Here is a 24,847-nt window from a genome sequence, read left to right on the forward strand (position 1 = left end):
TGTGCATTCATATACATGTGCACCTCACACACGGGGATACCCATAGAAGCCAGAAGGAAGAAGATGTTGCATCTCCTGGAGCTAGAGTTATGGATGTTTGAGCCATCCTATGTGGGTACTGTGAAAGCCACAAGCATTTTAACTGCTGAACTATCTCTCTAGCCTCAACAAAACAATTTTTAAAACAAAATTCTCCAGAAAATTTTAAAGAAACAGGTGTTGGAGATATAAGGCCTGGGAGATGCTTCATGGGTTAAGAGCTCTTGCTGCTCTTTCAGAGAACAGCAGGTTCTGTTCCCAGCATCCATGTGGCAGCCATCAATTGGCTGGAACTCCAGTTCTGGAAATCTGGCCCCTCTGTCAACACTGGGCATACATGTAGTAGACATACACAGATGTAAGCAAACACCCATACGTATAACATAAAAAAATTAAATGTCAGAAATGTAGATGGGAAATCAGATGATCAGGACAGGGTGGTTATGTTTCTGAAGTTGTGGCTGAGCCCAGGGATGCCATCAGGAGCGAGAGCAGGGGTGAAATTCAAGTACGGTTTCTAACATCAGATTCCTAAACCACAGGAGGAGATCTATTAGGTAACTGAATCCTCCAAACATTTGTCCCTTTCCTGAATCATTGTGGATTCTACTGGCATCAGCTGTGGGCAGAGGAGAGCTCATTAGTTTTTCTCTAACTCCAAAAAGCCTGCAAGAGGAACCTGAGTCCTGGGAGTGTCACAGATAATTTAGGGGTGATGAGGACACAGTGAACACTGGTTTACTGTGATGCCGGTGGGGGGGGGGGACTGGTGCGGACTGCAGCGCTGTTGGTAATGCTTATTGTGGGGAAACAATGGTGGTGTGGAGGTGGGCACAGCCACTCAGCATGATGGGTGCTCCTGGTGGTGGGCACAGTCACTCAGAATGATGGGGATGTTTCTGGTGGTGGGGTGGCTGTGGATACCATGGTGATGATAAGCAGCAGTGATAGTCGATTTAGTGGCCACAGGGACCTCTAGCTTGGTCCACCAACACTGTCTCTTACTTCTTACAGCCTCACAGCCAACCTGCTGGATGACAGTGGGCTCAGGTGCCTTCTGGAGTGCCTGCCACAGCTGCCCATCTCTGGGTGGCTTGAGTAAGTGAGCGTCCCTGAGACAGCCAGAGGATCCCCCATTAACCAGAGCATAAGTGGGTCTCTTTAGAGGGCATCTCAAGGGAACCTGAGAACAAGAGCCAGTGATGGGAAGGGGTTGCTCTTTACCTGGACCTATCCCTGACAACCTCCTGCTTCATCCCCACCTGATCCTTCATCAGACACTCAAGTTAGAACTTGTAGAGTAGACCTGCCCCTCCACCATGCCCCCTTACCAAGACAGCTTGAGACTGGGAGCAACATCCCATCCCTACCAAGTGATGCAGGGCTTCAGGAGCCAGCTCCTAGCTGGCCCCACTCCTGAAATCCCTCTAACTCCATCTCCGGGGCACAAGTCTGGAAAGGATCTTCAATAAGGGAGGACTCTTAGGAACACATCTGCTCTCACTGCATCTCCTCACACAGTTTGTTGCTAGACAATTGAACTTGGTACTCTGGGAGTTCCTGGTCCAGCTAGGGCTGGAGTTGCCTAATCAGGTTCTTTGGTGTCCTACCCCAGTCATAGAAACTGCAGGCTCAGTGAGGACAGCTAAGTACTCAGGGCCATATACCTTCCCTGTATAGGGTAATTTCCCTTCTAGCTCTGGCTCTGGCTTTCTCTGGTTCTCTTCTCTCTCTCTCTCTCTCTCTCTCTCTCTCTCTCTCTCTCTCTCTCTCTCTCTCTCTCTCTCTCTCTCTCTCTCTCTCAGCTTCAATGTCGACATCTGGATAATGAGTGCTTGGACACCCATTGAAAATGGGAGGGGGGAGGCAAGAGGCAAGGGACTCTGATGAGCCTTTCCTCGTTTCTTTCCCAGCCTCAGTCACAACAGTATCTCTCAGGAAGGGGTCCTGTACCTGCTGGAGACTCTGCCTTCCTACCCTCATATCCAAGAAGTCTCTGTGAGGTAGGCTGCTAACCACTGACTGGTGGTGGGCTATATGACCCCCACACTGCGGCTTTAGACTGTGTGATTTTGACTCTATCCCTGGTGGGGTGCCACCAGGGCTGAAAGGACCAGGTATATAGAACCTTTTCCTCAAAGAATGAGGCTGGCAAAGACCTGTCCCACTCCCTGCGGTCTCAGTCCTGTCTCTTCTGCATGGCCCTGGCCCCAGTGCCCTGGGTGCCCAGAGTCCTAGCTTGATACCCCCCCTGCCCCTTTTTCTTACAGTCTGGGCTCTGAGCAGATCTTCCAAGTGTGCTTGTCCAAAGAGAAAGGAGCCAGAACAACACTGAGGTAATCCTGCGTGAGCAGGAAAAAGGCAAGGATTCTGATCTGTGGGAATCCATGGCTTCTTCACTGGGTCTCTCCTCAGCTGGCCTGCTTCTGACATGCAGCCCAGGTTTGGTCTCCAGTTGAGCACTGATGTTCCCATTCCATTCCCAACACCACACAAATGACATCACACCATATTATGCAATACATCCAACACACACATGTACTATACACGCAACATGCATATACCCTACACATATTATCCCACATATCAAAAAGACTATACAAACAAAATATATGCTACCTGCTTATACACTTTCATACATATACAGTACACACACACACACACACACACACACACACACACACAGCCTTTGTTCTCCATCCACCAGCATGCCCTGCTTTGCTGCTTACAATGGGCCCTGAGCATAGCATCCTCTTCTTTTGCTGTTTCCCAGAGAGGATTCTCCCAACCCTTTAAGGCCAGCTTACGTGGCAGCCCCTCCTGGAAGTCTGTGAGGTGCCAGCAGCTCTGATACTAGAGTGAACCTCTTTGAGATCCTGCAGTCCTTTTTCAGGGACAGTGACCTAGCTTACCTGTAGGCTGAGGACCACAGGGCTCACCCTCCACACAAAGAACCTGAACTATGGCATTAGTCATAGAGTCAGGATAACTCTGCCAAAGCCAACTTTTCCTCCTCAGCGATAACCCAGCAGGTATGTGCTGTGGTCAATCAGTGGCTGCTTGTAAGGTATCCTAACGACTAAATGAAATTTGCAACAGGCAGGTACCCTGTACCTGGAGGCCAGCATTGTGTTGGTAGAGTTGTGCTCCATAAACAACAGACTCACAACTCCTAAGACAAGAACCAATACCTGCTAGGCCCCAACCTGAGCCTGGGTCCTCTGGGGAGACAGAGAGGAGAGGCCAGCAGCTCAAGCCTCTTCAGACCCTGCCTTTTGCCCTCAGGCTATGTGAATGCAGCTTCAGCCCTGAACAAATATCTAGATTGGCCTCCAGCCTGAGCCAGGCCGGAGAGTTAACAGAGCTCTGGTGAGTGACAGGCCCAGCCCATGGGGATAATGATGGGCAGGGCATCCTGCCTGCCTGAGCCATACCAATAACTGATCTCTAACCCCAGGCTGACGAGGTGTCACTTGGACCTGCCACAGCTGACCATGCTCCTGAACCTGGTGAATCGGCCAGCAGGGTTGCTGGGCCTCAGGTACCGGCCTGTACCTGGGAGGGGAGTGGGGTTTTGAAGAAGATGAAGCCCTCTCAGTTACTATCTGGCCATTTCCTGTTTTCAGGAGCCCAGTTCTCTGCCCTAAAGCCATGGCAGGCACACAAAAACTGGGGTTTAAAAAATATAAACCATGCTTTGGGTGCGTTCAGTAAGTAGAGTGCATGTCTAGCATTTATGAAGCTCTGGGTTTTATCCCTAACAGAAGAAATAATAAATAAAATCAATGAAAAATAATCAAAGAAAAGTCTGAAGGCCACCTAGCGGAAGAGAAAAACAACATTAAAAAAAAAAAAAAAAAAAAGCGTACATGTTCACCATAATGTAAAAGCATTCATAAGGAGAACATTCTAAAAAGGAGAGAAAATAATCTTTCAAAATGCACATCCCATTTCCTGTGTTTGGTAATTGCTCATTTTCTCCCAGGTTTACTCCACATTTGTTTGGCTAAAGTACTTTAAAGTAAAATACAGAAGACCTCATAAAAATATCACTTCTAAACATCTTACTGTGAATCTCATTAAAAGTAAGGGCTGGGGGCTGGCTCAGTCAGTGAAATGCCTGCCTTGTCTCACAAAGACCTGAGTTCCAGTCCTGGAACTGAAATGCAATGAAAGAAAAGAGGGGTATAACCCCAACATTAAAGAGCTAGAGATGGGGGTCCCTGGAACTCCCTGGTCAACCTAGCCTATTTGGTCTACATGAGAACCTGCCTAAATAAAATAAAAAAATAAATAGAGAAATAAAAACTTAACCATCATATCACAGTTAAAGGTACAGCTCATCGGTATTAAAGATTTTCACCCTGGTGTGTAACCAGTCTTTATCTTACAAAACCGAAGCTCTGCCCTCAGCTTGGGGCATGAACTGTCTGTAGACCAGACTTCTTCCATTACTTCCTGTCAGTAGAATCACTCTGTCCTTAGCCTTTAGTGACTGCCGTCAGTCACGTGGCATATCTTCAGGGTTCCCCCACGTAGTTGCAGACATGAGACCTTTCTATTTAGGTTGACTAGTAGCCCTGCATAAGGGAACCCCACAGTGCACTCATCCATCCTCTTGTGGACTTGAGATGCTTTCACCTCTCAGCCATTGGCTGAGAATGTGGGTGTGCAAATAGGACTTTGTGTCTCTGAATTCAATTCTTTCCTAGATTGCCCAAATAACACCTTAAAATAAAACTCCTCACCTAAAAGTAACATTTTTAAAATTGACAGAAAATCCAGACTAGCATAAAGGAAAACAATGTCTTAAAAAATGCAACTGAACCATAAAGTGGGAATGTTTCAAATAACTATATTCATTTGTGCATTTCTTACAAAGTTTAAACAATGAGCCATGAGGTGGAGGCTCATGCCTTTAATCTCAGCAGGAGGCAGAGGCAGACAGATCTCTGAGTTCAAGGCCAGCCTGATCTACAGAGTGAGTTCTAGAACAACCAGGGACACAAATAAACTCTGGGGAAAAAAAAAAAAAACATGAAATAAAGTTTACAAAATGTAGAAAACCAAAATCTAGGACCGGAACAATGCTCTGTGGTTAAGAGCACTGGCTGCTATTCCAAAGAACTTGGGTCCAATTCCCAGCACCCACATGGCAGCTCACAACTGTCTGTAACTGCAGTAACTGGGGACCTGACACCTTCGCACAGACATTCATGAAGACAAAACACCAATGCCATAAAGTAAGAATAAATAAATCATTAAAAAAGAAAACCAAAATCAAAATAAAATCACTCATGAAAATTCTGCCATCTTACCCATGCCAGTGATAGCTCACACATTTCCTTGTATCTGACTCCACCTTTTCTCTTTCTTTGGATCTTCCTTTGTTTAAATATAACATTGGAGTTATCATTTAGGTATGGTTTGGTTTTCTAACCTTTACCACATAGTTACTTGTGTTAGATTTGAAAAATATGATTTCAGAATATATTTCTGGGCTGGGGAGATAGTTCGGTGGGTAAAGCACATGGTTTGCAAACATGGTGGCCTGAATTTAGATCTCCAGAACTGGGTAAATCGGGTTGCCTAGTGTGTGTCTGCCTGTGTCAATCAACGCAGAAGACATGGACCTCTGTGCACTCTCATATGTCCTGTGGCATGCTCACAACACAGGAATACACACACACGCGCACGCGTGATATTCCAGGCTTCTGTCACCACTCCTCCCCTAGATATAATAACTTGATGCTCACACCGGGGGTCTTTGTCCATGTCCTTGCCATGACAGGTTGGAAGAGCCCTGTGTGGGCTATGTCAGCTTCCCGGCTCTAATGGAAGTCTGTGCCCAGGCCTCAGGGTGTCTCACGGAGTTAAGGTGAGTCCGGGGAAGAGACCCTGGAAATTCACCTTTCTATGACCATGGCAACCAACCCTTGCCCTCACCCCCCTAGACAGTGATATATTGTCCTGTGGAGTAACATGCCCGGCTGGCAGAAACTGCTGAGCATGCCTGAAGAGTTATATGCATTTGTAGAGTCTGTACAGAAGACAGGCCACAATGTCAAAAGAAAGTAACTTTGGATTTAAGGTCTAAACACGCATGCTGGGGGTCCATGCTGGTTACCCAAAGTGGCTCTTTGTTACAGCTAACATGTCCTATAGATTACAATGGTGAGGGTAGTTGAGAGCACAGTTTTAGTTGGATAATATGTGTTAACAGATCTCACCCGGGCACTGTCTGGCTTATGGTGCCACCTCCCATTTTCAAAGTGCCATTGCCCTTGTTTGAAGCAGGAAGATCCATTGTGTCATGATTCAGGTCCGAGAGCAGGAGGATGCGGGCCAAGGCGAGTTGTCACATATCTCACCCATCTCTTCTCCCCTCAGCATCTCTGAGGCCCAAAAGAACCTGTGGCTCCAGCTGGAATTTCCTCACCAAGAAGACAATTCTGAGGCCATGGCCCTCAGGTGGGACCCAGCATTGGGAGCCTCAGGGGAGTGGCTGGAGGGAACTGCTTGGACCAGTATTTCTCATGCACCTGCTCAGCATCTTTTGCATCTTTTGATGTTTGGTTTTTCTGCATCCTGGGAGGTCCTCTCCTTCTCTCTTTATCCCTGACTCCAACTCAATAGTTCCACTTGTCCCCAACAACTTTTTAAAAAGATTTACTTATTTATTTAATGTATATGAATACACTGTAGCTGTCTTTCAGATAAACCAGAAGAGGGCATCGGATTCCATTACTGGTGATTGTGAGCCATTATATGGTTGCTGGGAATTGAACTCAGGACCTCTAGAGGAGCAGGCAATACTCTTAACCGCTGAGCCATCTCTCCAGCTCACCTTTCAGTTCTTCAGACATTAACCTCAGACTCTTTGCACGGGCTCTTCTTTCTGCCAAGCATCTCTTCTCTGTGCCTGGTTTCTTCCTCTCTTGTCTGGTGATACATTTTCATGCTTCAAGTCTCAGCTTCAATGCCCCATTTCAGCTGGGACCCTGACAGCCAAGATTTGTCCAAGTCTCTATTGTCTTTCTGCTCTCGTTATAGATGCCTGGATTTAGGACATTTTGATCCAAATGTCCCATTTTGGGACATTGAAGTGTCACATCTTTTGAGCAGACACAGCTCGGCATGCATACATTCTAGGGACCAGACCCAGCTTGCCTCCTTGTCGGCACATGCACTGCCTTCTCCCTGTGTGTGCCAGCTGCCCACATGGACCATTCTTCCCAGTGGATCTTGTAACTGGGTAGTAAACTCAGACTTTCTTTAACCAACATGTGTGTCCTATGCCATGAGCGTGAAAGTAGGAACGGGTCTTCCATCATGGACCAGGTACTGCAGCTATTCTCTCTGCTTCCAGGTTGGCTCACTGTGCCCTGGGGACCGAACACAGCCTTCTTATGAAGTTGATGGAGACATGCACCAGACTGAAGCAGCTGAGGTTGGCACTGGCGATGCCAATGATGGCTTCAAGTTCACTGGCTACCCTAGTGTCTTCTCTGGGCCACATTCTTATTTCCATGGGGTGGGACTCATACTTGGGCTTAGGGCCCAATACTCAGGGATACCCATGGAAGCTCTTAGAGGGACCTTCTCTCATAGTAACCCCCCAAGTTGTGTCCAGCCTTCTGGAACACTCTTGGCCCTTTCAGCTTGTCTCAGGTTAGCTTCCGTGACGATGGTGGCACTAGATCCAGGCTGCTGCAGAACATCCTGCTGTCAAGCTGTGAGCTGAAGAGCTTTGGGTATGTGGACTTGCACTTTCACTGAGGCTCCTGCTTAGTTAGGGTTTCCATTGCTGCGAAGAGACATCATGACCTTGGCAACTCTTATAAAGGACAACATTTAATTGGGGCTGGCTTACAGTTTCAGAGGTTCGGTCCTTTATAGTGATGACAAGTAACATGGCAGCGTGCAGATAGGTATGGTTGCTGGAGAAGGAGCTGAGAGTTCTACGTCTCAGTCCTCAGGCAGCAGCAGGAGACTGACCGTGTACCACTCTGGGCATAGCTTGAACACAGGAGACCTTAGGAAACCACTCCAACAGTGACACACTTTCTTCAACAAGGCCACACTTCCTAACGGTGTGACTTTCTATAGGCCAAGCATTCAAACATATGAGTTAGTCTATAGGGGCCATTCTTATTCAAACAACCATAGCCCCCTTGCCTGCCTGTTCCACCTGTCCCCTAGCTCCCAGCCCAGAGGATGCTAGTTGCACAACAGTGCTCAGGTTTCAGGTTCCTAGAAATTATGCTAGGGCTACAAGGGTCCTAAATGTGACCTTAGGAACCCAGCCACACAACTAAAATTTCCCTTTTTCCATATGCTATTCTGTTTTGTTTTCATTTGGAATAACTGGGAATTAAAAGTTGCTAAATCCCCAGTGAAGGAGTTAGAGAAAGGACTGAGGGAGCTGAAAGGGTTTGCAACCCCATAGGAAGAACAACAATATCAACCAACCAGACCCCCCTATCCAGAGCTCCCAGGGACTAAACCACCAACCAAAGAGTACACACAGGGGAACCCATGGCTCCAGCCTCATTTGTAGCAGAGGATGACATAGTCTGTCATCAATAGGAGGAGAAGCCCTTGGTCCTGTGAAGTCTCATTTCCTCAGTGTGGGGGAATACCAGGGTGTTGAGGTGGGAATGGGTGGGTGGAAAGGGGAGCATCCTCATAGAAGCAGGGGGAGGGAGAATGAGAGAGAGAAAATCTGGGAAAGGGGAATAACATTTGAAATGTAAATGAACTATCCAATAAAAAAAGTTGCTAAGCATTTAGAAGGCTGAGACAGGAAGATCTGGAGTTCAAGAATAACCCAGCTGCATGAGAAGTTGAAGACCAGCATGGAGATTTTCACACACGCACACACACCATGTCCTTGAACTCCTGACTGTCTTGTTCTGCCTCCTCAGTGTTAGAATGACAGGTGTAAGCCTCCAGGGATTGCATTCAGGGCCTTGAACAAGCTAGGCAAGCACTCTACCAATTGAGACACACACATCCCTGAGCACTACGCTCTCAGTTACAGCTCACACGCCAAGCTTCTCATTGTCCCTTTAGTAGTGTGCATTGCTGATTTTGTGGCTTTCCCCTGTGTGTTCCGGACCCAGTGCAGAATGAAAAGGTGAATTCAGTGTCAGTTGTCTCTCAGTAGCATGTTTGACCTGAAGCATCCTTCAACCTCCTGCGTCTAGACAGCCTCTGGGATCTGCAGGCAGGAATCTCCTTAAGCTTGCACCTGCCCAGCATTATCGTCTGCATTTGAACCAGGAATATCACCCAGGCCATTGTGTGTTCCTCTTTACCTGCTATCAAAGACACACAATGCTTGTATCCCTTTACTGGAGATGCTAACTGTGTCACTGGGCAAAGGTAGTGTCTGCCAAGTCCCTTCACTTGCAAAAATACTCTTTTGGGGACTGACACGTGTCTCGTAGGGAGATCACTTCAGAATGTTAATATCCAGTTCTTCAGACTTTCATCCACAAATGTTGGCATCCATTAGTAAATATTGCCCGCGTTCATTACCAGAGCAAAGACCGCAAAATGGAGCTTTTGCTTGATTGGGATGAGTTTGATTTTTGAGACAGGGTCTCAGTATGTGACCCAGGCTGGCCTTGAACTCTCCATTCTCCTGCCCTAACTTCGACTGCTGGGATCACTAAAAAAAGAAAAATAAACTGCCTTGCCCAATGCAAATGGGATTTTCTGACATTCAATGTGACTGATTACATCTAGGAACTCTCAGCTGGTGAGATTGCTCAGTGGTGCTTGCTGCTAGGCTTGAGGATCTGAGCCTAGCCTCCCAGGAGCCACATGGAGGAAGAAAAGAACTCCCAAAAATTGTCCTCTGACCTCCATATACACACACTGTGACTTGTGTTTATATACACACAAACACACCTGTATACTAAAATAAATGAAAGTAGAATTTTCAAATACTATAGAAACTTGTCATTTGTCCCTTGGAACCCCTTCCACTCTCAGTTTCCCTGACTTTCTCTTAATACATTTTCATAAATAAATAATTTTTTCACATTTTATCACTGAACATTCAATTATTTTCTTTTTCGCATTTTATTGGATATTTTATTATGTATTTACATTCCAAATGTTATCCCCTTTCCCGGATCCCCCCTATAAATAAAAATTTTAAGTGGAGGGGATATTTTTCTAAAAGAAGAAAAAAAAAAACTCATAAACTTGGGCTGGGTATGGCGGTGCATGCCTTTAATTTCAACCCTTGGAGGCAGAGGCAGGCTGATCTTTGTGAGTTAGAGGCCAGCCTGCTCAAGACAACCAGAGCCACATTGACATAGACTGTCTCAAAAAAAAAAACAAAAACAAAACAAAAACAAAAAAAAAACAAAAACAAAAAACAAAAACAAAAAACAAAAACAAATGAACCCCCCTCTGAATCTGTCTGCCTGACTCCAGCAGGCTGAGAACTGTACTTCAGCACCAGCTGGCTATTTACCATGGCATCCAGCTGTGACTAAGGAAGGGATAGGGGACAACCCCAGCTTCTGCCTCCAGCTACATCCTGGGAGTGATTTATGGAGGACAGGCATCCCCTAACCACTGTCTCCAAGGGTCACTCCCAGCCTCTGTTCTCAGTTTCAGACTTCCTGAGGTTCTTCCTGACCCGCCACCCTTTCGTTCCCAACAGGCTGACCTTCAGTCATGTGAGCACAGAGACCCTCTCCCACCTGGCATCTGGTCTGGGACACTGCCACCATCTGGAGGAGCTGGAGTAAGTTGGGATGGCTGGCCAAGGAATGGCTGAGAGGACAGCTGAGCCGCTAGTGGGGTGCAGAGGCACTTGAACCTGTCTCTGTCCTCCCTGGCCAAGCCTAGCAATCAGAAGGTTGAATGCTGTGTCCCTTGTCTTGACTTTACCTTTGACCCATGGAGTGTCTTTGGCTGGATTTTTCTTCCTCCTTCACTTGGTGGCTTGGAACTGTACATCTGTCAAAATGGGACTCGACTCTGCCCCAGTTGATAATAAATGCCAGGGTGCAGAAATCACAGAGACATAAGAATCATCGTATGTTTGCATGTCCTGAGTCTTCTCTGTAGCCTTCACTTGCCTCCTTCTTACCTGGCCCAGCAGTGATGGCCACTCCTCTTGCAGGGACCTTATAGCTTAGCCCTTGGGGCCAGGAATGCTCCTGCAGTGGGGACTGGGCAGAAAGTCTGGCCTGTTATCTGCAATCCCAATCAGCCTCCCCAGGGCCAAGGGGCAAGGTAGGGCAGTGTCTCTCCAGGGCACTTGCCTGAATGGAACCTTCTGCTTTGTCCCTACAGCTTCTCTAACAACAGCCTCTGTGAGGAGGACATAGAGCTACTGATAGGAGCCCTTCAGGGAACTTGCAGACTGAAGAGGCTGCAGTAAGTGGAGGGAAGGCAGTGAGGGGAAGAGTATATGGGAGAGAACTGGATGGGAAACAGATGGAGAGGGGAGGGGGAGAAGAGGTTCACATGGAGGGGAGTGAGAGAGGGTGTTCATGGGGAGGGGAGTGAGTGAGGGTGTTCATGGGGAGGGCAGTGAGTGAGGGTGTTCACAGGGAGGGGAGTGAGTGAGGGTGTTCATGGGGAGGGGAGTGAGTGAGGGTGTTCATGGGGAGGGGAGTGAGTGAGGGTGTTCATGGGGAGGGGAGTGAGTGAGGGTGTTCATGGGAAGGGGAGTGAGTGAGGGTGTTCACAGGGAGGGGAGTGAGTGAGGGTGTTCATGGGGAGGGGAGTGAGTGAGGGTGTTCATGGGGAAGGGAGTGAGGGAGGGTGTTCATGGGGAGGGGAGTGAGTGAGGGTGTTCACAGGGAGGGGAGTGAGTGAGGGTGTTCATGGGGAGGGGAGTGAGTGAGGGTGTTCACAGGGAGGGGAGTGAGTGAGGGTGTTCATGGGGAGGGGAGTGAGTGAGGGTGTTCACAGGGAGGGGAGTGAGTGAGGGTGTTCATGGTGAGGGGAGTGAGAGAGGGTGTTCATGGGGAGGGGAGTGAGGGAGGGTGTTCATGGGGGGGAATGAGTGGAAGTTCATGGGGAGGGGGAGGAGAAGGGAGGTTCATGGAGAAGGAACTAAAGAGAGAGGTTCATGGGGAGGGGTGTGAGTAGAGTTCATACACAGGGGTATATGGGGCTTGCCTAGGAGCCCCTGCATTTCTTTTCCTCCCTCTGAATGCACCTTCCAGTCTTTGGAACATACACACACACACACACACACACACACACACACACACACAGACTTTCACTTCACTGTCTAGCTGAGTGTCATCAAGATGCTTGGTCTCTGGAAACACCATAATCTCCAACTCAAAGCAACCAAGGTCAGATTTGGTTGACTTTTTTCTTTTCTTTTCTTTTCTTTTTTTTTTAAGAAAACTACAAGGCAGCTTAACTTCGGGCATGTTTGGCTCCTCCAAGGGCCAGTTACTGGCCTATGTTCTCCCATCCACCACCCTCTGCAGCTTTCTTTCCTCTAATTTACTGGAAAGGGAGCCCATTTATCCCTGTGATCGGCCGGAGACTTATGAAATGAGCTCCGTTACACGCTGCCCATAAATTCTCAGTTGACTCATTGGCTAGGTGGGATCAAAGCCTACCTGTCCTCTGGGCTTAGGTAGCATATGAGATGCTGTTACAAAAGAGATACAGACTCCCCTCCTGTGCCCCTGATATCTGCACAGTTTTCTTCTTCCTTTAACATTACGTGTGCATGTGCTTATACCCCCTGGTGAATATGCAGAGGTCAGAGGATAACTTTTGGGAGTGCCTCTTTCTTTCCATTAAATGGGATTCATGGATCAAATTCAGATCCTTAGGCTTGACATTGAGCACCTTTATGTACGGAGCCCTCTTGCCAGCCACACTTGTCTCTTAGTAACTCTCTACCTTTACTTCCCTAGAAATTGGCAATCATCAAATTCATAGAGATACCAGAAACAGCCCAATCCCTCCCCCCAAAAAAAATAGCCCCAACCTGCACAGACCCGGCTCAGGCAGGTTTTTTTTTTTTTTTTTTTTTTGTTTTGTTTTTTGGGGTTTTTTTTTTTTTGTTTTTTGTGTTTTTTGTTTTTGTTTTTGTTTTTGTTTTTTTTGAGCACATTTTACTGCATTTTTCTGTTTTAAATCTGTTTTTCTGATGACCCAGAATATACCCTGGTTATAAAAAGCTCCATAATTTCAAAAATATGTGACAAAGAGGGTAAAATCCCCTGGAGATGATGCTTCTTTAGAAAACTTCCCAGAACAGTCAGTTTGTGAAATGGTTTCCAGATTTTTCCCCACATATGTGCTCACACAGTTGAACAGTAGCCCACAGTGAAGACATGTCCCTCGTCTGCCTTTCTCAGCTCATCTACAGGAGAATTGTGAGGACAGGAGGAAAGCATTAGGAGACCTTGGACCATACAGAGACCATGTCTTTCCATAGAGTTATTTCTTGGGTTTTCCCTGGAAACCCACTGCTCCCTCAGCCTTCTAGAATCTTCCCAAAGTTGTATATGAGCAGTTAAAGACTCAGTGAGGTCATTCATTGGCTTATTCATCTATATGGCCCCCGAGTCTTGGCCAGGGCTAGGGGTGGGTGGTTCCGTAGGGAGGATCTTCCTTACCACTTCCTTCCTCGTTGTGTGAAAGAAGGGGATGGGTCCTCAACACCTGTCAGTACCATGTCTTCTGCGATTGGCAGCTCTCCTTAAACCCAGCCAGCTCCTTCCGGCTCTCCTCATGCCCTTCTCAGGTTAGGGGAGAGGATCCTGCTCAGAGCCAGACCCTTCAGGTGGATAGGCTCTTGATAGGCTGTTGATGGCCTTTGTTTGCAGAGGCTGTGTCATTTCAGCACTGATTACGTGTCCTTAAGAACTGTATCCCTAGGAAACCGAGGCAGCTGGCCAAGTCCTGCTGCCATGATGTCGTGCTGGCTTGGGCACGCGCTTTGCCTCTCTAGGCTAAGTCTTCTTTCTGAGCTTTGATTTCCTAGGATTATGAGGATTAACTGAAATAATGCTTGGTGAGTGTGGTGAGCAGGGACTGGCCTCGTGCACTTGGTAGAAGCCCTGGCTAATACTGTCATTTGTTTCTCTTCAGTGCTCAGACTGGGGACCTTGGGGACCTTGGGATCACCAGCCAGTGGGGAACACATGGGAAGGGCCCTGGAAAAGGGTCCTGAGGTTTTAGGTTCTATTCCTGCTGCTGCTGCTTTCTCTTATGACTCTTGAGTAGGTTCCCTTTCCCTTGGAGCCTCAGTGTTCCTCATCTGTAGAATGGATGTGACAGAGCACATATTTTCAAGATGGCCTCAGATTAGTCTTTGGCCCCTGTTTATGTGATCTCTGTTACTGCTCAGCACCAGTCTAAACATGTGGTTGAGAACACAGAACCACTGGCATTTGACTCAATAGTCTATGCATAATGTATGGGTGTCAGTGCTTATCACACATTACACTGGAGGGCTGTGGGTACGTTCAGTATAGAGGCCTCACGAGTCTGTCTAGACAGGGCCTCAGTCTGTGTCCCAGGCATGCAAAGTTCATCTGCCTCGTCTCTCTAGCCTCAGTCACTTGCCACTGGAAGACTCCTCTCTGGCCTTGCTCATTCAAGGACTAAGCCACATGACCCTACTGCAGGACCTTCGGTGAGTAACCAGCCACCTGTGGGAAAGAGAGAGAGGACCCCTGGTGGTCTCTGTTGTTGGGATACCATCCAGGAAACATTGGGCATCTTCACTGGAACCTGTGATTGCTCCCTCTAGAGACATCACTGTCCCCTTCCATGCTAGTGTCTGTTGTTCTTGCTTACTAGAGCCACCAGCTTCCTGGATACAAAAGCGACATTGCAGGGTGGGGTTGGAGCCCCATAGAAACCCTTCATGTGCATAGGATTCTCTGTAGATTTGTGTTAAGATGAGAATTATGACTGTACAAATCCAGGTACCCAGATCTTGTGTTTCCAGTGAACACCACAAGGGTGGTGGTTTTGAGGGCCAGAGACCACACTTTGTAAAGTGAGGGGCTAGACTTAATCTCACCTGTGGTACCACCCCCTGCCTGCTCAACAAGAGAATGCTTATGATGTGGTTTACTCCAAACCCTAAATATTGTGACTAAAACAAATCCCAGTGGTGCCACAGGCATTTGGCTCTGACAGAGGCTCAGCCTGACACTGGCAGGGCCTGTGATTTACATGCAGGGGGATGTGGCACACAGGATCCCAAATCAAAGCAAGGCATCTTACTGCAATTTCATGTATAAAAGGAAACAAACAACCTCCAGGACAAGAAGGCAAACCATTTCTGTGAGCTGTTTAGTTTACTTTTGGTTTAGCTTAGCTCTTGCTTCTCATATAGGCAAGACCATTCCAGGTACAGAGGAGACAGAAGCGATGATAATGAGGATGATGATGGTGGTGATGGTGGTGGTGGTGGTGGTGGTGATGGTGGTGGTAGTGATGGTGATGGTGGTGGTGGTGGTAATGGTGGTGGTGGTGATGGTGGTGGTAATGGTGGTAGTGGTGATGGTGGGGATGATGGTGGAGTTAATGGTGGTGGTGGTGGTAGTGATGGTGATGGTGGTGGTAATGGTGGTGGTGATGGTGGGGATGATGGTTGGTGTTAATGAAGACAGAGGAAGCTCCCTGTTTCAGTTCAGGTGCCTTAACTGAACCCACTTGCCATCCTGCCAGACTTACATGGGGAACTCTGTTGCTGGGGTTCAGGCAAACAAGGCAAGCTGAGGATTATAGTAACTGTTACAGGCCAGGGGCTTTAAGCATCATTGTCTGCCTTGCATAAAAGTCACTGTGAGTCTCTGCTGCTCCATTTTCTTACCTGGGACATGGGGAACAGTCAATACTATTCTGCTTACTTTCCTCCAGAGGTTTTGTGAGTGGCATATGAGTTTCTGGACGAATAAAGGTTTGGCCATCTGGAGGGTTCTGCACTCAGCACCTGCAAAGCCTTTATGCTCCTCCGAGCCTGTCCTCTCTTCTCTGGGCTGAGCAGGAATGGCATTGGTGACAGTGGCTGATGCCTTCTGACACTCTTCAGGGTTGCTGACAGCTTGGAGGAGTTGGGACAAGTTGCAGCTCTTCCCCCAGATTTTATGCAATGTTGACAGGAAAGACCGAAGGCAGTGGGGTATCTCTTTAAGTATCCCCTTCATTTTTTACTGTTGCCCCTTCACACACTTCCACACTGCATAAGCAACCCCAGGGGAGATCCTTGGACTCCCCAAGATGGTATGCAAGAGTGTCAGGAAAGATTTTAGGATGACAACAGTGAGAGTATCCTAAACAGATACCAAGAGTTGGGAGTCCCATCCAAACATGGGACACTGGAACTCCCTTGCGAACTGAGGACTTTCTCCATGTGTATCCTGAAGGGGTATGGGCAAGGGGAGAGGGGAGATGGGAGGCAGCCTGATAGTTCATCTTTGCTTTTCTCCCCAAGCTTGAGGCACAACCAGATTGGAGACGTGGGTACCCAGCACTTAGCTGACATCTTGCCAAGGCTGCCAGGACTCAGGAAATTAGAGTGAGTCTCAACCCCACTGAAAAGAGCTTGCAGAGAGTACATCATACTTCTGGGAGACACTGGCCACTGGCCCAGGCCAGCACTGGAAAAGGAAGCCCTCCCAGTCTTGGTGCCCAGAATTTGTGATCTCCTATGGCCTGTACTCTGTGTCTTTTGTGTTCCATCAGGAGGGAGGCATGGTCACATCTCAAGTGCAAATGTAGTGGGGGAGGAATGAGGGGAGAGGGGGTCCAATAAGCTCCCCTTCCACAGCCTCTCGGGGAACAGGATTGGCCCAGCTGGGGGGATGCAGCTGGTAAAGTCTCTCATCCATCTGGAGAACTTGGAGGAGATCATGTGAGTATCTCTCCAGGTGGGGTCCCCTGGCCCTCTTGTTCCCTTAGACCTGGGCAGAGTGGGGTCCTGGGCAGGCAGCCCATGCTTGACACTCTATCCTATCTTCTTTCAGACTGGGCCACAACACTCTGGGGGATCCCACAGCCCTGGAGCTGGCTCAGAGATTACCCCCACAACTCAGGGTCCTGAGGTGAGTGTTCCCATGCCAACTTAGCATACAGAGCCTCGGACAGGGGACCCAGGAGAAACCATGCAACCCAAGCAAGCCATGGCTGAACAGCTTAGCCTGAGGTTAGCATGGTCCACTTCCTGCTGCCATTCCACATTCCCCAGATTAAGCTTAGTCTTTATCCTACCCGTTGTCTCTGGGAACCTCTGGCCAAGTGTCTGCTTCTTCTGAGCCTCAGTTTCCTCATCTGTAAAGATGTCACCAACCCAAGTTTTCCTGCTTCAGAGCAAGTCTGAATAAAATGTCAGCAAAAGGTCACGTGCAAATGGTTCTGTCTTCTACAAGTCAAGTTCATGGCTTCTTGTCCAGTGTAGCCCTGGGTCTGGGATTCTTGTATGTGCCATAGTCTAGAGAGAGAGAGAGAGAGAGAGAGAGAGAGAGAGAGAGAGAGAGAGAGAGAGAGAGAGAGAGAGAGAAGCTTAACTTTCTAGGAGATAAAGAAGCCAATCTTTGGACTTAGTGTATCAGACCCATAAGTTAAGATCTTGGCATCTACTGGGTCCTACGTGGGCTGGGACAGGGTCAAAGGCCAGCTAAGTTTGCTACTCTAGTGTGAGGCACAACTTTAAGGGTGTGAGGCTTAAGGAAAGCTCCCAGGCTCCAGTGCTGGCCCCAGGCTCCTCTCACCTCCCCCTTTCCACAGTCTGCCATCCAGCCATCTGGGTCCAGAGGGGACCCTGTGCCTGGCCCAGGCCCTGGAACAATGCCCACACATAGAAGAGGTCAGGTGAGATGAGGTCCTTCCTGGGATGAGGGGCAGGTTGGAAGGGTCTGGGGGAGTTCTGACTGGTATCTATCCTGTCCACAGCTTGGCAGAGAATAACCTGGCTGGAGGTGTCCCACCTTTCTCTGAGAGGCTCCCACTGCTTAGACAAATTGAGTAAGAGGCCTTCTCTGATTGTCTGGGGCCCTGCAGAAGGACCAGGACTCTCTGTGAAGTCTTATTCACAGAAGAATCACAGAAGAGATGGGACTTAGGGATCTAAGAGATGAGGGAAAGATAATTTTCTAAGACCTGCCCCCTGGCCCTGGCCAGATCACTTTGGTCCTCCCTGCTTTCATTACGGGGAAAAGAGCATCTGCTGGTTATGACCTCTGTCTCAGAGGGCTACTCCTATTCCATCCCAGTCTGGTGTCCTGCAAGATTGAAGACCAAGCTGCCAAGCACCTTGCCACCAACCTCACACTCTGCCCAGTGCTGGAAAAAATCTTGTGAGTGCTTGGGTGGGCCCTGGGTTGGAAAAAAAGATGCCTGGGGGACCTGCCTACTGTGAGCTACTGCTGTCCTGGCCTCTCTGTCAATCCTCCCTTCTGGAGACAGGAAGCCCTTTCTTGCCTTATAATCGTACCCCATGCATCTCAGTGACACAGGGCAGAGCCGGTTTGTGGGATGGGAAGGGAGATGGGCCACTTGGTCTTCCAAGAATTTTTGTTTTAGACCTTCTGAGGGGCGTACAGATCCTCTACCTGGACCTAGTGGTTCTAATGCCGAAGGCAGAAGTGGTAGAAGCCACCCCCTAACATACTGGCTGTGACCCCTTTGGCCATCCCACTACCTCAGACCCCAGACCATGGCAGCCCTGTCAGATTGTTAAACCTGTTAGAACTTGAGGCCCTGGGCATAGAGAAGAAGAACATTCTAACTCCCAAAGTACAGGGCACAGTGTGCAAGAGGATTTCTAGGTTTGCATCCTAAATAGCTTGGGGAGTTCTATTTTTTTGTTTTGTTTTGTTTTTTGTTTTCTGTCTTGGGGATAAATCCCAGAGCTTCATGCAAGTCAGGTGAGTATTATTTGAGCTAAATCCTCAGTCTTCAAGGTTCTTAACCCCCCTCCTTATGCCACAGGTCAGCACTTGCTGATCTTGAACCCCCCCTTTATAACCAATGACCAGTGACCCTTCCTTTTGAACCAGTGGGAATGGAGCGAAGCAACTGAGTACCCTGGGACAGATATAATGCTCTATTCCCTCTCTTCAACACTCTCTTCTAGAGCCCTTCACATGGAGATTTCACAAACAGTAGAGATATATGCTTCTATTGAAGATTAATTTCTTAAAGCAAAAACAATGTTGGGGGAGGTTTTAAAATATGACACACATTATCACATGGGAAGTAGGTACTTGTGGCAAGGTGTTTGCTTGGTGTACATTGAGTCATATTGTGGTTTCTGAGGAACATGATGCTCAGGAATAGGGTGGGGGTGAACAGGGGAGGAAGGAACCACCTGTACTCTGAGAATTCTTCAGGGGAAGGTACTCAAGCACCTGGCTGGATGTCTCTTGTACATGATAATGGTGGCACTTAGGGCTTCCTACTGCTCTCCTTTAACTCAGAACCCTCCCACCTCTGAGCTTGCCCCTCCTCCACCTTGCAGGCTGTCCTGGAATCTCCTTGGTGATGAGGTGGCTGCTGAGTTGGCCCAGGTCCTGCCGCAGATGGGACAGCTGAAAAGAGTGGAGTATGATTATACCCTTGGGTGGGTGGGGGGGTACAGAAGGGACCCTCATCCTGAAGAAGCCCAGAGGTCACTGCGGTATCTCTGCCTCCTAGAAATCTGTCCAGTGTCTTGGAACACTGTCCCAAGCTGGTCAAGCTCCTGTCAAGCTTAGTTCTTCCCATGTTCTTGCCTTCAGACTTTATTGTTCTCTGCCAAATGCTGGTCATATGGGGAAGAGGTGACTTTGTCTTGCCTGGGATGGGACATGGAGAAGGAACACCCCCACTCCAAGCCTCATGCTCACTTCTATCTTCTTCTTCCTCCTCACCCCCACCCCCACATCACTGTCCACTGAAAAGCTTGGAGTGGAACCAGATCACAGAATGTGGAGCCCAACTCTTGGCTCAAGGACTGGTCCGGGGATCCTGTATCCCAGTCATTCGGTAATGTAGTGGAAGTCCACTCATGCCCATCAATTTAAAGCAACCTCCTATGGGGAAAGGCAGAGTCTGAGTTGAGGGTTATCCAGAGGGACTTGGACTATTCCATCAGGAATTTGGCAGCCAGCAGACCTGGATCAAATCTCAATTATACCATTTGCCAAATGTGTAAACTTTGCATCTGTAACTTTATGTCTCTGAACCTCAACTTCCTCATCTGTATGTACCTGGGAGGGCGGTGGGGACTAAGAGACAGGATAGGGCAGAGTCTGGGGCATAGCTAGTTGACTCTCAATGGGAAGGGAGTAGCATGCTAAGATCGCTACACTGGTCTTCTGCTTTAGGCTATGATCTCACGCCCTGTAGGCAGGTTAGGAGCAAAGACAAGAGGAGGAAGGAACAACTCTAGAGCTGAGGTCCATGTCTTTGCTCATAGCCTCTGGAAAAACCCCATTCCTCCCGATGTGGCCCGGAGTCTGCACACACAGGAACCCAGGCTGGACTTCTCCTTCTTTGACCAGCAGCCCCAGACTCTTTGAGGAACCCGATGGATCTCTCCAGACCACATCACCCACAAGACGGGGCTCAGAAGAACCTCCGTTGGTGCCCAGCATCCTTTGAATGCCTCAGGAAGCAAGAGCACATTTTTCCTGTCACAATCCTTAGGAAGCACATTCTTAGGGACTGGGAGCTTTGTTTGATCAAAAGAGGATCATATATCATATATCATGATATGGGAAGGTCATACTCAGAGTAGGTCAAATGTTACATAGAACTTATAGCATGATACCTGGTCAGAGACCCTTAGCGGTTGTAATTGGCAGTACACATACATGATCAGGAATCCACCTATGATGCCAGGGACCACGGGCAAGTCCAAGACTTAATTTATTACTATTTAAAAAGCATGAGGTTAAGCTAATGGCTATGCTATGTGAACAGCCTTTTTAGCTGTTCAGGAAGCTGAGGCAAAGGGATTGCAAGTTTAAGGCCAGCCTGGGTAATGTGGTAAGATCCTGTCTCAAAGGTCAGAAAGGGCTGGGGACATCGCTCAGTGTTACAGTGCTTCCTAGCATGCACCAAGCGCTAAACTCAATGCTTGGTGCCATTTTTAAAAAAGTATTATAAGGAACTTCTGGAGGAGCATTTTGTCTTGTGCTAGGAGAGGGAGTGGCCCCAATGGTCAGGGGTCTGGGACATGCCAAGGACTCAGCATGAAGTCCCTCCTGCCAGAGCCTCAATTCTCCCTTCTCTTAATTGGGTTCTGAGGACTTCCAGCCCAAGCTTAGGAGCTAACCTGACCTTGGGACAGTTCACACTATTCTCCTCTTTCCTGGTTTAAGGGACAAGGCCAAGCCAAGGGTTTAAGGATAGGTACCTCCATGACAGTAGGCAAGGCCACTCGGTCTAGCCTACCCACTACCTCAGCAGGCTTCAGAAACCACTTGAAACTCTATGGTGTTTTGTTTTGTGACTTCCAAAAAGGGAGAGGATAGCCTCACTACACTCCACATCAAATGATCAATAAATGCCGATAGTCTTGCCTGTAACTGGTGTCTGATCTTTCCTGCTTCTCTGAGGTCAGAAGTGCACCACCTGGGAACTATGGACTGGAAAATGTAGAGGCAGAAGGGAACCAGCAAGGGCAGTGGATTGAAGTTACCGATCACATGACCACGGGCAACTCACCATACCTCACCTGCCGCAGGAAGCTGGTGTCAAAGCTCCGGTGGTAGAAACAGCTTTGCTTAACTTATATAATCCTTAAAACTCTTCTATGAATTGATCAGTATTTTTAATTTGGGAACTTGTACATAAAAATACCAACTCTGACTTCCCCAGAGCTAGGCACGGTAGCATATGCTTATAACCCCATCCCTAGAACTTGGACCATAGAGGGCAGAGAATTAAAGTTTAAGGTCTCTCTGCTACATTTCAAATTCCAGGCCAGCCTGGCCTATGAGAGACTCTATGGGGTGGGGTGGAGGGAGCTAATTGAGCCCTCCCCCTTGGGGAAACAAAGCTACTCTGATGAAGCCCCACAGATGTGGCCTTTAGCTGGGGCACACATCCCTCAGGCTGTTACAGTCCCTCCCTATCACGTTGGTCTGACCAAGAGTGGGGCACATTTTTTAAAATTTTTATTTATTTATTTATTTTATGTATGAGTACACTGTTGCTGTCCTCAGATGCACCAGAAGAGGGTGTCAGATCCTATTATTTATGTTGTGAGCTGGGAATTGAACTCAGTTCAAGTGTGGTTGCTGGGAATTGAACTCAGAACCTCTGGAAGAGCAGTCAGTGCCCTTAACTACTGAGCCATCTCTCCAGCCCAGAGGGGGGCACATTTTGAACATGGCTGGGAATGTGACTTAGCCCCTTGCTATGTGCATGGACATACATGAACACAGGCACACATGCATACCCCTCACACACACACACACACACACACACACACACACACGTACAGACACACATTAACTGGTGAGATCAGGAAAGCAAGGTGAACAAAGTTCCTGTTACAAAGAAGTAAGTGCTGATTATATTCTATCTTCCTTTATCTTTCATTGTCATAAAGGGTGCAGGGATGGCCCAAGCCCTCCTCCTACCACCACGTTGTGAAAAGCCAGGCCAGTAGGATGCAGTTATAGCTCAGTGCCACTAGAGGGCAGGTTGGCCCACTAGTAATTTCCCAATAGCACTCACCAGAAAGAAGGCCATCATGGCTGGGGGCTTGGTATGTCAAAGCATACTGTGGCTCACCAGAATGACTTGACTCTGATCTTTTTGGCCCTCTGCATTGTTTCCGGGATGCCACCAAGCACGAGGAGAAAGTCCTCCGGCCAAGTGCCAAACACCCACCCATCATATCAAGACACTCTTATCGGCTAAAATAGGCACACCTGGCGCCATCCATGGTGAACACGGGCAGGAAGTTAGCAGGTAGAGGATCCAAGAAGTTTACCAAGAAATCCCAGGTCCAATGCTCTTTCCTTTTTCTGGGAAGTTGCCAGGTCCGCTAGCAGGAGTTGTTCTGACTCCTGTCTGGCCCAGATTGAAGAAGACAGGATAGTCAAATTTAAAAAGAACCAAGCATGTCTACCAGACACGCCAGACCAAGTGACACACACAGAGCAGTCTCCGAGGACAGGGAGCCCAGAACAGAGACAGTCTTTTCCTTGTAGCCCATTGTTTTTCATTAGGCTTTTTCTAACTCTGCCTAAGTTCTAAAGTCGAACACACCCCAGGCTGACTGGCAATTCAGAGCTGGCTAGGCCCACCTCAAGTCAGCGTGCCAATTCCTTGTTCCTTTCCTTGAGAAACTTCCTTTCCTACCGCCTACCTGCTTGGGAACCTTGGCAGGTTTTCATCTAAAGCAAGTTGGGCCCAGTGTCATGGATGGTTTCCTCCGGGTGTAGACTCTGTTTAAAGATATGGAGAGAAGCAAATGCAATCCAGTCACTGGTAGGCCCGTGTGAGAGCCTTCCTGGTGGTAAGGATGTGGCCTGGGAGCACCTAAGTTCTCCTGCAGGATGGAAGCTTGTGTGCTCTGTCACTCATCTCTCCCAGGGGGTCGCAGATGGCACGAATGCCCATCTTCCCAATGGGAACTGCAATTATTATTTCTACTCAGAAATAATATTTCTATTTCTAACCCTCCACTGCTTTTCTGTTCTGTCCTCCGGCACGCACAGCTGTCCAGAGGCCACTGTTTCAAACCACCTTGGGGGACTGATGAAGAAGCTCCCTATAAATGTCCAGTTATTTTTTTTAAAGATTTATTTATTACATATAAATACACTATAGCTTCAGACACACCAGAAGGGGGCATCAGATTTCATTACAGGTGGTTGTGAGCCACCATGTGGCTGCTGGGATTTGAACTCAGGACCTCTGGAAGAGCAGCCAGTGCTCTTAGCCGCTGAGCCATCTCTCCATCCCTAAATGTCCAGTAATAAAAACCTCCACGTGTGATGAATGTGAGGGTTGAGCTTCAGCAAGCCTGAGCCTCCTGGGATTGGCATTCTGCATTTCTAAGGAGCCAAAAGAGAACGAGCTGGGGGGGAGGTTCTCCTAGGCCGGGGTTTGAGGGAGCCTGCAGGTCTGGGTGTTCAGAAGACAAGAGCCCCTCCCCCTATTGCCAAGTGAAATGTTCATGCATCCCCACCTAGGTTCTGTTTTAACAGAACAAAGAAAACCACATCCAGAGTTTACAGGAAAAAAACCACTCAGCAGTCAGCTTGCTGACGATCACCAGGCAGCTTAGGTCCCACTATTGGTCACCAGTAGGTCACACCTCTACTCACCAGTGGGTGGCCAGTCAACATCGAAAGGAAGCCTTGACCACACTACCCCAAACACTCCTGATCCCATCGGAGCTTGAGGAAGCGTTCCCTGTGGTCTGAACACAGGCAAAAACTGCCTTCACTGAGTCCTTATGGTCTCAGACCCATGAGACAAGCTTTGGGGTACTGGTGCACACATGATAATCCTAACTCCCTCTGTCCCTTCCCCTCCCACACACCTGAGGCCAGCCAGGTCCTGGCAGCTGATGTGCATGGGTTATCTCTGGTTTACAAACACAAGGAAGGGCACAGGCCACCTGGGTTACTCTGAGCAGTTTGGCCAGGCAACCAGAATCAGGGGAACAAAACCCCAGAAGCATGTGCTGAGTTACATGAGCCGCATAGGGGTCTTTCAAGGGGTTCAGGCCTCCAACTGTACGGAAAAGTCTCTAGATTCCCAAGATACGGGAAGCTTCACTTTCACTGTTTGGTCTCGAATCTGACATGCGGTGCGTGACACTAATCTGGGACGACCA

General features: G+C 48.3%; 1 protein-coding gene across 1 annotated transcript in view; it reads left to right on the plus strand.

The window, feature by feature from the left end:
* Positions 1-20,586, plus strand: part of NLRC5 (NLR family CARD domain containing 5) — a 66,290-nt gene extending 45,704 nt beyond the window's left edge. Inside the window, exons 28-48 of the mRNA XM_080937365.1 lie at positions 1,054-1,137; positions 1,953-2,042; positions 2,310-2,375; positions 3,325-3,408; positions 3,497-3,580; positions 5,831-5,917; positions 6,430-6,510; positions 7,409-7,489; positions 7,701-7,793; positions 10,724-10,807; positions 11,362-11,445; positions 14,603-14,686; positions 16,499-16,582; positions 16,835-16,918; positions 17,031-17,108; positions 17,791-17,874; positions 17,956-18,027; positions 18,276-18,359; positions 19,523-19,606; positions 19,945-20,028; positions 20,462-20,586. Of these exons, the coding sequence (XP_080793491.1) occupies positions 1,054-1,137; positions 1,953-2,042; positions 2,310-2,375; positions 3,325-3,408; positions 3,497-3,580; positions 5,831-5,917; positions 6,430-6,510; positions 7,409-7,489; positions 7,701-7,793; positions 10,724-10,807; positions 11,362-11,445; positions 14,603-14,686; positions 16,499-16,582; positions 16,835-16,918; positions 17,031-17,108; positions 17,791-17,874; positions 17,956-18,027; positions 18,276-18,359; positions 19,523-19,606; positions 19,945-20,028; positions 20,462-20,564 (1,759 nt within the window). The 3' untranslated portion in view covers positions 20,565-20,586. The remainder of the gene's footprint in view (positions 1-1,053; positions 1,138-1,952; positions 2,043-2,309; positions 2,376-3,324; positions 3,409-3,496; positions 3,581-5,830; positions 5,918-6,429; positions 6,511-7,408; positions 7,490-7,700; positions 7,794-10,723; positions 10,808-11,361; positions 11,446-14,602; positions 14,687-16,498; positions 16,583-16,834; positions 16,919-17,030; positions 17,109-17,790; positions 17,875-17,955; positions 18,028-18,275; positions 18,360-19,522; positions 19,607-19,944; positions 20,029-20,461) is intronic.
* The last annotated feature ends 4,261 nt before the right edge of the window (positions 20,587-24,847 follow it).

This window comes from Micromys minutus (genome assembly GCF_963924665.1).
Source record: "Micromys minutus genome assembly, chromosome: 24".
NCBI classification, from domain to species: Eukaryota; Metazoa; Chordata; class Mammalia; order Rodentia; family Muridae; genus Micromys; species Micromys minutus.